General features: G+C 41.3%; 1 protein-coding gene and 1 pseudogene across 7 annotated transcripts in view; one reads left to right on the top strand and one right to left on the bottom strand.

Annotated features, from left to right (window-relative positions):
* Nucleotides 1–822: 822 nt before the first annotated feature.
* On the top strand, nt 823–8048 carry LOC121297154 (annotated as a pseudogene).
* Nucleotides 7000–13035, bottom strand: part of LOC121297153 (smoothelin-like) — a 78965-nt gene continuing 72929 nt past the window's right edge. For 5 of the 7 annotated variants that reach the window (XM_041223232.1, XM_041223237.1, XM_041223235.1 and 2 more), the window contains one exon: nt 7000–10103. In XM_041223232.1, coding sequence (XP_041079166.1) covers nt 9947–10103 — 157 coding nt within the window. In that variant the 3' untranslated portion in view covers nt 7000–9946. Of the gene's footprint in view, nt 10104–11750; nt 11934–13035 lie in introns of all 7 variants that reach the window. The other 2 variants (XM_041223234.1, XM_041223239.1) reach the window with 1 other exon arrangement.

Below are 13035 nucleotides of genomic sequence, written 5' to 3'. Positions count from 1 at the left end.
TGTTGATTACCTTCAGGTTAAAGGAAACTTCAGAATCCTGTTCTGTCTCAGTGTTCCGGAATTATGCGGCCAGGTGGCAACCCTAGTTCTGGGCTCTGTACTTGATCGGAAAGAAAGCCGTTCAGTTTCTTTACATTCCACAAAGGTAGTTTTAGCTGCAGGGAAAGGAGCCCACTGTCCCTCCCTCCTTTTACACCTGCTTATCACTGAACCAAACGGATTTGCTCTTCCGCACATCAGTACAAGATTTTAATGACATGTTTAAGTCATGACCCAGAACAGAAAGCAAAATCAGAAACGTGTGCCTGTAATATCATAAAAAGCTGGCACCCTTCTTAAATTTTAAGCCACATTGACACTACCCCGGCAATAAAACAGTATATGCACAGTAAAACATTAATTATTCTCACATCTGATATCTAAACAGACCCTTGTAAACCTGTCCTGTCCTGTTGTGTGCAGTGCTTTTCTACACAGTTGTATTTTTGTCCTTGACTGGGAAAGTCAAATAAAACAATTTCGCAGTAGTAATTCAGTTATCAGTGTACCCTAAATAAGTGGCTGTGACCTGTATTTGGAAAGCTCAACTGTCACGAGCTGGATTTAAAAGGGTTGGTGGACTGTTTTATAAAACGCTTACACCCCTCAGCTCTCCAGCACTGTCACTCTGCACCTTAATGAAGAGGACTAGTCCAAAAACTGAATCCAGTCCCACCTAATGAGCGCACCCACCCACTGTAAACAAACGCACACTACACGTGGTACTGCTGCTTCCTTTCTAAACATACAACCACAGCAGACAAAACGACGTGTAACCGGAGACACTTGCTTTGCATATAAATCTGATATTTGGCAAACACCACAACACAAACACCTCTCATGTTTCAGCCCTCATTCTTTCCCTTGGACAAATCAAAACAAGACAGAAGGCTTCTGACGTGGCATTTTGCCTCTCCCGAGCCGGAGCGCCCGTCTTTCCAAACGCCGCCGGTTCAGCCGGAGCTGTGCCGTGTAACCGGAGACACTTGCTTTGCATGGAAATCTGATATTTGGCAAACACCACAAAACAAACACCTCTCATGTTTCAGCCCTCATTCTTTCCCTTGGACAAATCAAAACAAGACAGAAGGCTTCTGACGTGGCATTTTGCCTCTCCCGAGCCGGAGCGCCCATCTTTCCAAACGCCGCCGGTTCAGCCGGAGCTGTGCCGTGTAACCGGAGACACTTGCTTTGCATGTAAATCTGATATTTGGCAAACACCACAACACAAACACCTCTCATGTTTCAGCCCTCATTCTTTCCCTTGGACAAATCAAAACAAGACAGAAGGCTTCTGACGTGGCATTTTGCCTCTCCCGAGCCGGAGCGCCCGTCTTTCCAAACGCCGCCGGTTCAGCCGGAGCTGTGCCGTGTAACCGGAGACACTTGCTTTGCATGGAAATCTGATATTTGGCAAACACCACAAAACAAACACCTCTCATGTTTCAGCCCTCATTCTTTCCCTTGGACAAATCAAAACAAGACAGAAGGCTTCTGACGTGGCATTTTGCCTCTCCCGAGCCGGAGCGCCCATCTTTCCAAACGCCACCGGTTCAGCCGGAGCTGTGCCTTTTCCAACCACACTTTGTTTCTCTGCCGCTGTAGGAAGATGTGGCAAATATTTCTTTTCGCCGGCCTATTCCAGAGCATTTCGCCTTATGAAATAGACCTAAAGAAAATTGAAGGCTTGGCCAGGGGAAAAGTCGAGGTAAGCGAATTCATTTCAAAAGTGCAATGTATTTTCAAGTGTAAAGCAAAGTTTTCCTTTCATAGTTGAGGAGGGGCATTTTCTGCAGGGCCGTTTTTGTTAAGAGGCCCAATAACATCTATCTTGCACAACAGTCCTGACTTATTTAACGACACGGTATAGTGTGTATTTGTATTTTTTATTTGAAATAATTGAATACTTTTGGCTAACCCTATTTGTCACTGTATACTGAACGGTTTGTATATAAACTTAAACAGTTTGTAATATTACGCATTTTGCCTTTATCACATATTCACGGGTTTACAATGTTGTGGTACTGCATCATATTTTTCAACGCGTCATTATAACCGTACAAGTAATAATTCTGGACCTTTTCGGTACCAATACACTATTTGTTATGTTTTTGTGGTTCCAAAACAGCAGTTGGAGGCTGCATATTAGCTAAGTAATGTATGTCTGTGTAACATACTGTAGCCTCCAGCAAAACGTAACCAGATTGAAATGCCTAACGTTTTCAGAGATAATATAAACAAGGACCCAATGTTGCACGTCCCGTGAGTCCTTTGTTGTTAAAACCCGGGTTTTCATTCCAACTGAGCTCTCAATTACTGAACTAGACCCTTAATTGAACTAATAATTTGCTTAATTAGACCCTTTTAACTGTTCTCAGCTCCTACAAAGTTGCAGAGTTCAATTTACTTATAAAATGTTATAGCTAACTTGAAATCTGCGACTGTTTAAAAGCTGAAAACAAATAAAAGGGTCTAATTGAGCAAATTATTAGTTCAATTAAGGGTTTAATTTAAGTAATTGAGAGCTCAGCTGGGATTTAACCAGAAGGCACATGGTGTCACCAGGACCACAGTGGGGAAGCCCTGCACTAAATGCTGTCCAAGTTTAAAGAAACCAGGCTTCAGTTCTGTGTCATCATTGACCTATCATAGCAGTACAGTCCCAATTTGGCCCTAAAATAGAGAAATCCACTTGCCTTGCACCCAGCCCAAGTTAAAATGTGTTTCTAATACAAACCAGCAAAAAGGCTCATGCAAAACCTGCTCTGAATTGGTTAAGCCTGAAGATTGCATTTTGCTCCTGTATCAAATATAATCAGTTCAGAGCATATGACATATTAAGGGTGCATTTGTAAAGGTTGACAAAGGGAACATTTTTAAAGATCAGATCTAGGAAACCCGGTAACAATTATAACAAACTTGGGGGTGAATTTGATTCCAGGGGGATACAGATTGAGCTAATAAGTCAAGTAGACAAGCATGTCAGGTAGTGCCTTCATCACTGTACACCATATCATTTTTGATTCAGTGTTTTTGAAATTATGAATGATTAGAGAACAGATAAGTAATGGAGACTGGAGTAAAGTGCCAGAGAATGGTATTATATGGTAATCATTTTAATGCGTGAATAAGCTGTTGAAAATGCTGCAGATTTTAATGAGTGTCTGATTGAAATGTGAATCGCAGCACCAAGTCTCACTACAACCTCTTGTGTCCCTACAGACCTGCGGAGGATGACAGCTGAACAGGCTCAGGGAGGTACAGATTATTATTATTATTATTATTATTATTATTATTGTCTCCCGCACATCTTTCCTTATAATTGTACAGGATCCTCATTGTAGTCTGTTTGCAGTAGCCAGATCTAACTCTTCATATCAGGCTGTACGTACTACTCCCCTGATTTTGTCAGACACTAGGGGGCAGTGAATTAATACCTAGTTGTTCCTTCTCTCCATTCTCTGCAGGTGAAGGCCTTTGTTACACAGGACATCCCCCTTTAGTATCCTTTCAACAGCAATCGGCTCTAGTTTATGGTAACTGTCTCTCAGGGAGTGAGTGTGTATACACAGAGAAGAGTCTGATCTTCACGAACCGCTTCCGACCCGGACCCACTGCTATAGGACTGGACATGAACCTGAGTTTATACAGTAGTCTATATACAGCGTGGTAGCTTTCTCTAGTGGTCTGGATATATTTTGACATTGTAACATATTAACTATTACTCTAAAATACCTGTCTATTCCTTTTGTGCCACCAGTTGAAAAGGAGCTACACCTGTGCTTTCGAAGAGATATATAAGTTTTGTGGCTGTCGTACACAAAAACATAATATAGGTTTTGCAAGCAACGAATCCGGTCACATGTTCATTATTTTCATTATCTAACAGAGTGACAGTGAGTGAGTGGGGACACTCACAGAATGCACTACTATAGAGCAAGGACAAGCAGAAGGAATGTCTCAATTAACTGAAATAAAAACTGACATCACAGGAATAATATATTAAACGCGTTAGCTTACCTTAGAAAGGCACCAGCAGTTTTGTTGTGGGGTTCTTAGCACTGTTACTCTACAGTGTGAACCGACTGCTGTTAAGATCCATCTGTAAGTGAGGATTCCAGTTTGTGGAACGACGGGGGGATCAAAAGTTAAAGTCCAAAAGACATTTGCAGTATAATATTACCTTATCAGTTAAGGTTGCATTAAGGTTTCAGTCTCACTTAAACTGCTACCTTCTGCATTTAGGGTAATTGGGTAGGTTAAACAGATACAAGTAAAAATATCGGAGACAACACAAATGCAAACCATTGGCAACCAGGTGTCTCTTTCTGGAGATCCCTTATTTCATGATGCCAGATAAGACCATTGTTTCAACAACACTCCCATCCAGTCACTAGAATAGGTTGGACAGCCAATCCTGTTGAGTGGTGAGGTGTCATGAGAATAGATTAACCACCAGCAGCCACTGCGAATGGCATTAAAATAAACCCCTGCATCTGCTGTGCGAGTGTCTGTTCCAGTGCAGGTCTGTCTATCTCCTCAACTGCTGATTTAAAGTCACAACCTCGTGATGAAACACCTCCCTGGAGCTGACCCGGAGCTGGTCCTTCTCAACCATTATTATGAAGAGTTGGATGTAAGTATAGCACTTTACATGACATACTGTACATAGGGTTACTCTTCACATATGCTTATTCTTTCTTATTAAGGGTTTTTCTGCAGATGTATCCACTGAGAGTAGAACGCCTCATTCACAGTGGTGTCTTGTTTCTATTTCAATAATAATTTGTATTTGTGTCCAGTATACTTTAGTATAATAACCCTGGATGTCTCATTCCATGTGTCTGCCGGCAAGAGAATTGTGGAATACATTATAATAGCAAAAGTAATTTGCTATCACTATATTATGTGGCTTCTTACAACAATAAGACTGACAGTGAGGTATGTTAAAAAGTGCCTAACTACTGTGTTTTTCAGCGGATCCTTCTAAATGATATGACCCGTAAAGAGATCAATGAGCTGCTGGTCTCGCTGGGCTTCTACAAGAAGGCAGACCCAGATGACCCAGTCCCATACGAGTTCCGCTACGCCCCTGCAAAGGACAGTCCCTGGGACAAGCAGGAGCCTGACCCAGCCACCACTGAGCAGAACCAGGGAGCAAACAGGGAACCGACCGGGGAACCACTGGAGACAGAACCAGAGAGCCAGTCACCAGAGACCCAGCAACACGACCCTCAAGTAAAGCACGCAGACCTATAAGCAAGAGCAGCATTCAGGAATCCATCTATTCATCTGATTACAGAGGTGGCCCTCTTGTGACGTAGTAGTTGACCATGACAGATTGCAAATAAACCGCTTTAAAGGGACATGAGCGTTCATAAAAAAACAAAAAATATATCGTTAATCCTTTTTAAAAACTGGATATTTCGTTGGAAAAAATAAGTACAAGATTGTCCAACCAGACCATGTAAGGGGGTGTAGCACAGCTGTGTACATATAGTTCCATCTGACTGGAAAAACATATATGTTGGCCAATGATGCTTTCCAGTGGGTCGTGAGTTCTTGCTAGAATAAGGAATCCTAATTGCTTATGGTGCCTTATACACTACCCCTAGGAAGGTTTCCTATGAATGTATGAGCCTTTCACTTCTGGGGTGCTGGGTTCAAATCTGACTTAGGTCACAAGTAAAGTTAGTAAAGTTAGTTTAGTCATCCACACTAATGGGTTGATTTAATCCATTTATACCCCACTGGAATAAGCCAGCTGGATTTAGTTTTACAGCTCTGGGGAATTCCCTGGTTGCTCCAATCCATGACGATTCCCTTGTGCTATGAAATACTTTGGCTTATACACTGTGTGCTAAAGATTGATGACATCTTTAGAGACATGATTAGGTTTAGCTACACTCTATATGAGATGAGTGCTAATCTGTCTTCCTCGGACTGGCATCCTAAAATCTTTCTAAGAACTAGGGTCATTAGGGATTATTTTTTCTCTTGTCCCCAAGTATCAGGTTATATCCTGAGGTGTGGATACCAGACCAGTAGTTTAATTTTTAGATATCGGCAAGCAGTCTTACTCCCAGGCTGAGTTGTACACACCTCCCAGTTGTGAGTATTTTGAAACCCCAAATTAATATGTTTAGCACTTAAGTAACTTCACAGAGCATGTCTACCCTCAGATTCCTTCTCTAAGTCTTAAACGCACCAATACAGTGCAGTCATCACATGTTGAAAACATGATTGAAGGGAATAGCAATTGCATGGTTTAAATGTGCATTATTCCGATAGGGTGGTTATAAGTGGAGTTGTGACTCAAGACAGACTTGAACCCAAGACTTATGTTGTATGGCCTACCTTCACTGTAAAGAAGTCTTCAGAAAGCTAAGCTAATGGGGGAGTGAAGTGAAGCTTCTTTAGAAAAATTAAATCAAGGGGCTCCCCTTACAAACCTGGACCACTGAATTAGTACGTATACTCATAGGACTGGCTTCAGGTACATACGGCAGGATTGATGTTGTACAGCCCATTCATGATAGCTGTCACAATAATATTTTCTTCTATGTGGGGTTTCAAGTGTTTGTTTTTTTTATATTATACACCGTCTTGCTTCGTCTCCCTGGTCTGGCGCCCCCTGCCTGCAGCTGAACAGAGTGATGCCCTGAGCTGAAAGTCTTTGGCTGGCTGGGGGCTGATGTGTAGAGTTCACAAGGGCAGGGGAAATTGGGCCTGGGGAGAGATGCTGGAGCAGAGTGGCCACTTCAGACTCTGGAATAAATCCTGTAACTGTTACTCTGCGTCTGCTCGTCATTTTATAGACATGCAGCAGGACCTTCACATCGTTAGCACTCTCACATAACCGACTATTCCAAGCAAAGAACCCAAATACCTTCAACAGAAGAGAAGGGGGACTAGTGATAATATTACTTTGGATGAAAAGGCATTAATGAGGCAGTAGTAGACCTTTTTAAAATAGAGCTTTATTTCTGAAGTCACATTATTAATACGTGTTTAATAAAACCGTGTTTGCGAACATGTTCTAGTCTTTATCTACAAGATGTGAGGGTGGAAGCAGATGGCAGGTAAGCGGTGGCTCTGGGCTGGTCCAATCTCCAAAGGTGAAGCATTCGTGAAATAACCTTGTAGCCAATGAGGGGTGATTTCTTTCCGAACGCCTTTAGAAAGGAACCAATCAATGGAGAGAATAACTTTGAATAAGAATGAATAGGAGACTTTGGCCCCACTTTAGTGAAAAGTAACACACTGAACCAATAATGTTATTAATTATTATTTTATAACACTGAAAACATTAACCCAAAGATTTGTCTACTTGCACTTCTTATTAACACTGCAGGGGCCTATTCCTTTCACAAAAATAGTGCCAATTTCCTACTGGAGTAATGCAAAGTTTTGCAAAATCAAAATATATACAATTTTAAATTGTATTTAAAGGAAAGTAAAACCATATTAAAAAAAATAAATCAGTATCTTAAGGAGTTCTCTAGGGGAAGTTCTCCAACCACTATAAATAACTGAATATAGCGTATGATAAAAACATCTATTTATGTACCTTAAAAGCTTATTTGCAAATTAAAATGCAGGTTTTATTGCGTTGTATTAAAAATGTGATTACAATGCAGAAGTTCCAAGCGGTTTCATTATGGCATAATACAGGTTAATATGATAAGTATTCATCTCTGAATTTGCACATGCTTTAAAAAAGAGGGCTCAAGAAAAAAAACATTTGAAATATGATGCTGAACATTTTTTTTTATAGCTTTTTATCAGGGCAGTCGAGGATTCAGATTAGGCAGCTCTGGGTCTCCAGGTGACAAGATTAAACATCCCAGCCTGGAATATTCTGCCGGTATATTACAACCCTGACTTACAATTTACTTGAGACATATGACAGGGATTACAGGATCACTAATCAAATAAAAATAGTTCATTCTGGACTGTAACTAGTTATCGTTCCATAGCTATATTGGAAAATCAGACTCTTTTACAAACAGTTGACAAACTTAGGTTTTACATTCAAGATACTATGTTGGATACATATACCTATCAGAAAATAGGCAGGTGTACATTAGAATTCACAAAATATTATGTTTTTTTTTTTTGTTTTTTTTTAGTAGTGTAACAATTTTGATAGTTTTCAACATTTTTTTTTAACGCAACTACAAATATGAATAATTATGAACTGGCAGTTGCTTGCGTGCAGTCCGCGTACACAAAAATCGATAAAAGCCTGAGGTGGGGGTCCAGTCTGCCTACTAGACCCATCCAGGTCACGCCAGCCCAGGTGCATTATGGGAGTGATAAACAAATCAAGAAAAGACTGGATTTGCGATATCCATTCTCTGTAGAAAGATTCAAATTAAGCTAAACAGTGGCCTATTAACTCCACACTTTAAGATCATTTATATAGGTTATGAAAACATATATCTCTTAATGGTACAAGTGAAGTATTGAGATCTACAGTTTAGACTCATATCATTTTCAACCCATTTTAAGTTTTTTTACCCGCTATTTTAACTGCAAATTTTGATAGAAATTTCTGGATTCAGAGAGGTCAATAGTTTGAAGTCTTAACAAATAAAATTGCCTTGAAATCTACATTAAAAAAAAAAAAACCTGTTCCACACACACATAGCCAAGACACAAGATATGCTGCTTGTGAGCAGACTGGAGCCAAAAATCTACTTGTGTCGCAATAACATTACTGAAAAAATAATACAGAGAAAATATACTTTCCTTGCCAGTGCTTATACAAGTTTTCTTTAAATAATAATAAAAAAAACAACAACAAAAACAATTCAAGTAAATGTGTTTTAAAAGCATGCAGAGTTTGGTATTACAAAGCATTCTGTGCCTGGAGAGGAGCTAAAAAAAACATTGCAACTTACTGTCAACACACGTGCGTTACGACAAGTGAGTTTCAATGGGAGCAATGGGGAGAAGGAGGTGGGGATTACCTGAAAACAGGTAGATTACAAGGCGGCTTGTCAAAGTTCTAATAAATCGTTCTATTAAACTACCATTCCTGAATGTAAGTATCATATTCGAGGGCTTGAAGGAACACATCATGGCAAAAACTGAATTTGTGATTTATCATTTCAGAGCTTTTGATTATTACATTACGGAGAACCCTATCACTGCCTCCGCTTCCTTGGGGTCAATCAACTGCATAAATCAGATTCAAATAAGTAACTGACTTTTTGTCACTTTCCCTGTAAAAAAAAAAAAAAAAAAAAAAAATCAAAATCGCCTTCATATTTTTAATCTCCTGCATATTAGCTGCTGCTTGAACCTGGATCCCAATGAAATTGATCTGAACAAGTTATGAGGAACTTCTTGAAAGGTTTAAGATAGCTGTACTACATATTGCTTTCAAAACCCTGTTTGCATGATGCGTGTCGCTTTCCAGCCATAGAATTGGACATCTACATGAAGAACAGCAATACACAAAAGTGAAGAGTGTTAGTTTCATAGTGTAGCACGTTACCAGGTTAAATAGTATTCTATATGCAACAGGTGAGGTAGGGGTGGTTATTGTATTGTGAGTTACGGGAGGCTATTACCTGGAACAGGTATGCTGGACAGGAATGCTAACCAACGCCTTCAAATCCATTTCTTTAAGCCTTAGCAACAGGACCACTGGTGATTTTGTTTTGTGTTGTTGGTTCTGTATATTTTTAGTACATTCAACATATAAACAGCTGCTTCTTGGTAACACTTCTTTAAGCGATATGCTTCCAGGAAGCAGGGGCTTAACAATCTTCGCATCAAAACAGTCCAGTGGTAGAATTGCTAATGCTGAAATAGAGGCAATAAATGGATTGTAGAGGCTTGGCTGACAGGCCTTTAGGTGTATTTAGAAGCATGTGTGTTGATGTGTTGCTGCTGGTTACAGGTCAGTGTGCGCTCTGCGGCAGGCCATCTCGTATCTGCGCAGGTGATTGAAGAGTGACTGCACGTAGGTGAAGACACACTTAGAGTCCGGTCTCCTTCCCATGATCATCATATCCTCCACCTCCAGCAGGGGGTCGCAGTGAGCAAAGATTCTGTGGAGAGAGGGAGAGCAGGAGAAAGAGAGGTGTTAGGACCTGGTGTTGGTTGTCCATTAGGTCCAGGCTTCACAAAATTGAAAGCCCCTTCCCTAGGTCCAAGAATCAGGGGGTTTCCCCTCACAAAACCATAAAAGCAACTGGTCTGTGTGTACTGGAAACGATTGAGAAACCCCCATAGGAAATATATATACACATACACACACACAATACTGTAGCAAAAGTATTTCATCAATAGTTTTGGATATATTCTGAATTTTACTCATTAATCATCTGCATGATCGTTCCGACCTGGAGTGAAATTCTATAGTTGGCCAGCAGGTGACATACTTTGCTAACTTTTCAGCTATGGCCCAGGGCTTATAGCAGTGAGGCAGTGCAGTGCTTGCTAAAGGACTGGCAGACAGTGAACCCTACTTGTGAGAGCCATGGGCCCGGGAGTAAGGCAGTATAGTCCAGTAGTTATAGCTCAGAGACTGGGATGCAGTGTAGTGGTTGCTATGAGACTGTCCAGCAGTGTCAAAAAGTGTGGCCTAGGCAGTGTGCTTTTTTTGTTTTGTTTAGGACTGGAAGACAGGAGTTCCTAGCTCTGATTCGCTTAGACAGTTTTTTGTTCCCATCTCAAGCTTGCCTAAAAACAAGGTATAATAAAATTGAAATTGGGCAAGTCTTCTTCAAGAACAAATAAATTAAATCTAAACCAAACCAAAAAGCATATAAATTAGGAAGACTGCCCTCTCAATCAGGTTAAAAATACACAGCTCCTTTTAAAAGCAGGGCCCCCCAGCTTTTAGATTAAATCATTCGCTGGTTCACAACTCCGCTCTTAAAAAGGCAATGTTTACGACTCTCCCAAGTCAGACAGGATGGATGGCAAAATGAGAACTGGAATGTGTCCAGCTGTCTCACTGCACACAGAAACCGCAACCGGCTTCCCTGGAGATCACAAGCAGCACTACAGTGATCTCCAAAATGGACAGCTGTTAGTTTAATATTAAAATATTAATGGCTTGTATGTGAACGCCTACTAATTATGTTGTTCTAAAGGTTTTCAAAACCACTGCACTGCAGCCCATTACTTTCTTTTGCCAACCTCTCAGCTACTCACAACCTTCCACACTGCAGCCCAGCGCTTGCTTTTTCTAACCACTGGGCTGCTCAAACCCCCTATCTTCCACGCTGCAGCCAAGAATTCTAACTTCTTTAGTGTACTTTCCTGCAGTCGCCACATATGCATTTTTAGCTGCTCTCACAAGCACTGCTGCCGTTATTACTAGACAGTAAGTCCTGTTGAGTCCTAAAATATTACACATTATATTAACACTTCTGTCACCGGTTTCACATTATGTGCCTTAAATTGGGATGTGTAACTTAAATGAAGGGGCAATTTCAACACAACTTTAGGGGAAATGGACAATCCAGCCCAGCGTTGCTAAAACTCAATGTGAAAACACTAGGGGGCAGTGTCCTTAGCAGAATGACTGAGATACTGCATAACTCAATAGACATTGCAGGTATACACACTTGTTATTTACTCTATAATATTTCATTAGATACTACTGAAAGTGTAGCTTGTTTGTCCTGGCTCTTTTCTCCAAGGGCAGGGTCAGACCCTGCCCGCGCCCCTCAGATCTCGTTTCTCACCATGCTGTGGGGGAGTTTTCGGGGGGTGGGCGGAAACTCTAGGAGTTTTTGGTTTTAACAAGCCCCTTCTGGACGAGCCCCCGGTAGAACTCCTGGATGTACGTGTAAACGCACTTCCAATCCGGCTCTCGCATCCGCACCATGTCTTCCACGTCCAGCAGCTGGGGGCAGTCAGCCAGGGTCCTGTGCCCAGCGAGGTGAGGGGAGGGGATGGGGGATTGAGACGGAAGAGGGGGGCATGAAAGGAGAGGAGAGGGAGAAGAGGTGTTGGAAGATAACAGAGAGAAAGAAAGAGGGTGGTAAAGAAAAGGGAAATGAAAAAGAGAGGGGAGGTAAAAAGGTGGTTGAGATGGAGGTAGTGAGAAGAAGCAGAAAATAGGTTAAGAGGAGAGGGGAAAAGGGAATAGGGGGACGAACAGGAGACGGCAATGAATATAGCCGATGAAAGAAGGTGGAGGAGAGAGAGAGAGAGAGAGAGAGAGAGAGAGAGAGAGAGAGAGCAAGACATGACATAATCAAACATTACATTCTCACAGTGACATAACCATAAGAAAACATGCTTAATGAGGAAAATAAAAAATGGAAATCTTGCCGTTTCCATTTGGGTGCTCAAAAAACAAAAAACAAAAAACACACAGACCAGAACAGGAGAGTCTGACTAACAGACAACTGTTTTGTTTTGATTCAAAACCAGGTGTAAAAACCAACAGACACACACAAACGAAGAGGATTGCATTGTCCAGGTTCGTTCTGTCAAACATACACGTCTAGGGGTCTAGATGGTGAGGGATGCTGGTGGATCGTGAGGGAGGGGAGGAGGAGGAGAAAGAGATGGTGTGTGAGACACATCAAGCACTACATGAAAGAGGACAGAAATAGTTCAAGTTTCCTTTTTGCCTCAGGAAGGGAATTTTCAGAGTCCGGTCTGGAGGTTGCAGCTGAGATCCTACATGGTACCTTGAGGTTTATGTCCAATAACGGCATGCATATAAAATCCTTCACAGGCACTCGTAGTGAAAATATTTGGCCAGCTTAATTTTTGTCAAGGCTGCGATCGGGGTAAACGGTGACCCAACCAGATATTCAGGTACAGGTCCTAATAAAGTGGCCAGGCAGTGTATATCGACAGGTAATCCAATTGATTTTGAAATACCTTCATTAAACCTGTTCCTTAAATGTGCCATCTGCTAAAACATTTCTTTCAACACACAATCATGGCAAAATGTGTGGCAGCTGCTGTACCACCAAGTTAGGACCATCACATGATCTGTGTAAACAAGGTCTT

This window comes from Polyodon spathula, chromosome 22 (genome assembly GCF_017654505.1).
Source record: "Polyodon spathula isolate WHYD16114869_AA chromosome 22, ASM1765450v1, whole genome shotgun sequence".
Taxonomy (NCBI): domain Eukaryota; kingdom Metazoa; phylum Chordata; class Actinopteri; order Acipenseriformes; family Polyodontidae; genus Polyodon; species Polyodon spathula.
This window is presented reverse-complemented; position numbering and strand designations above follow the sequence as displayed.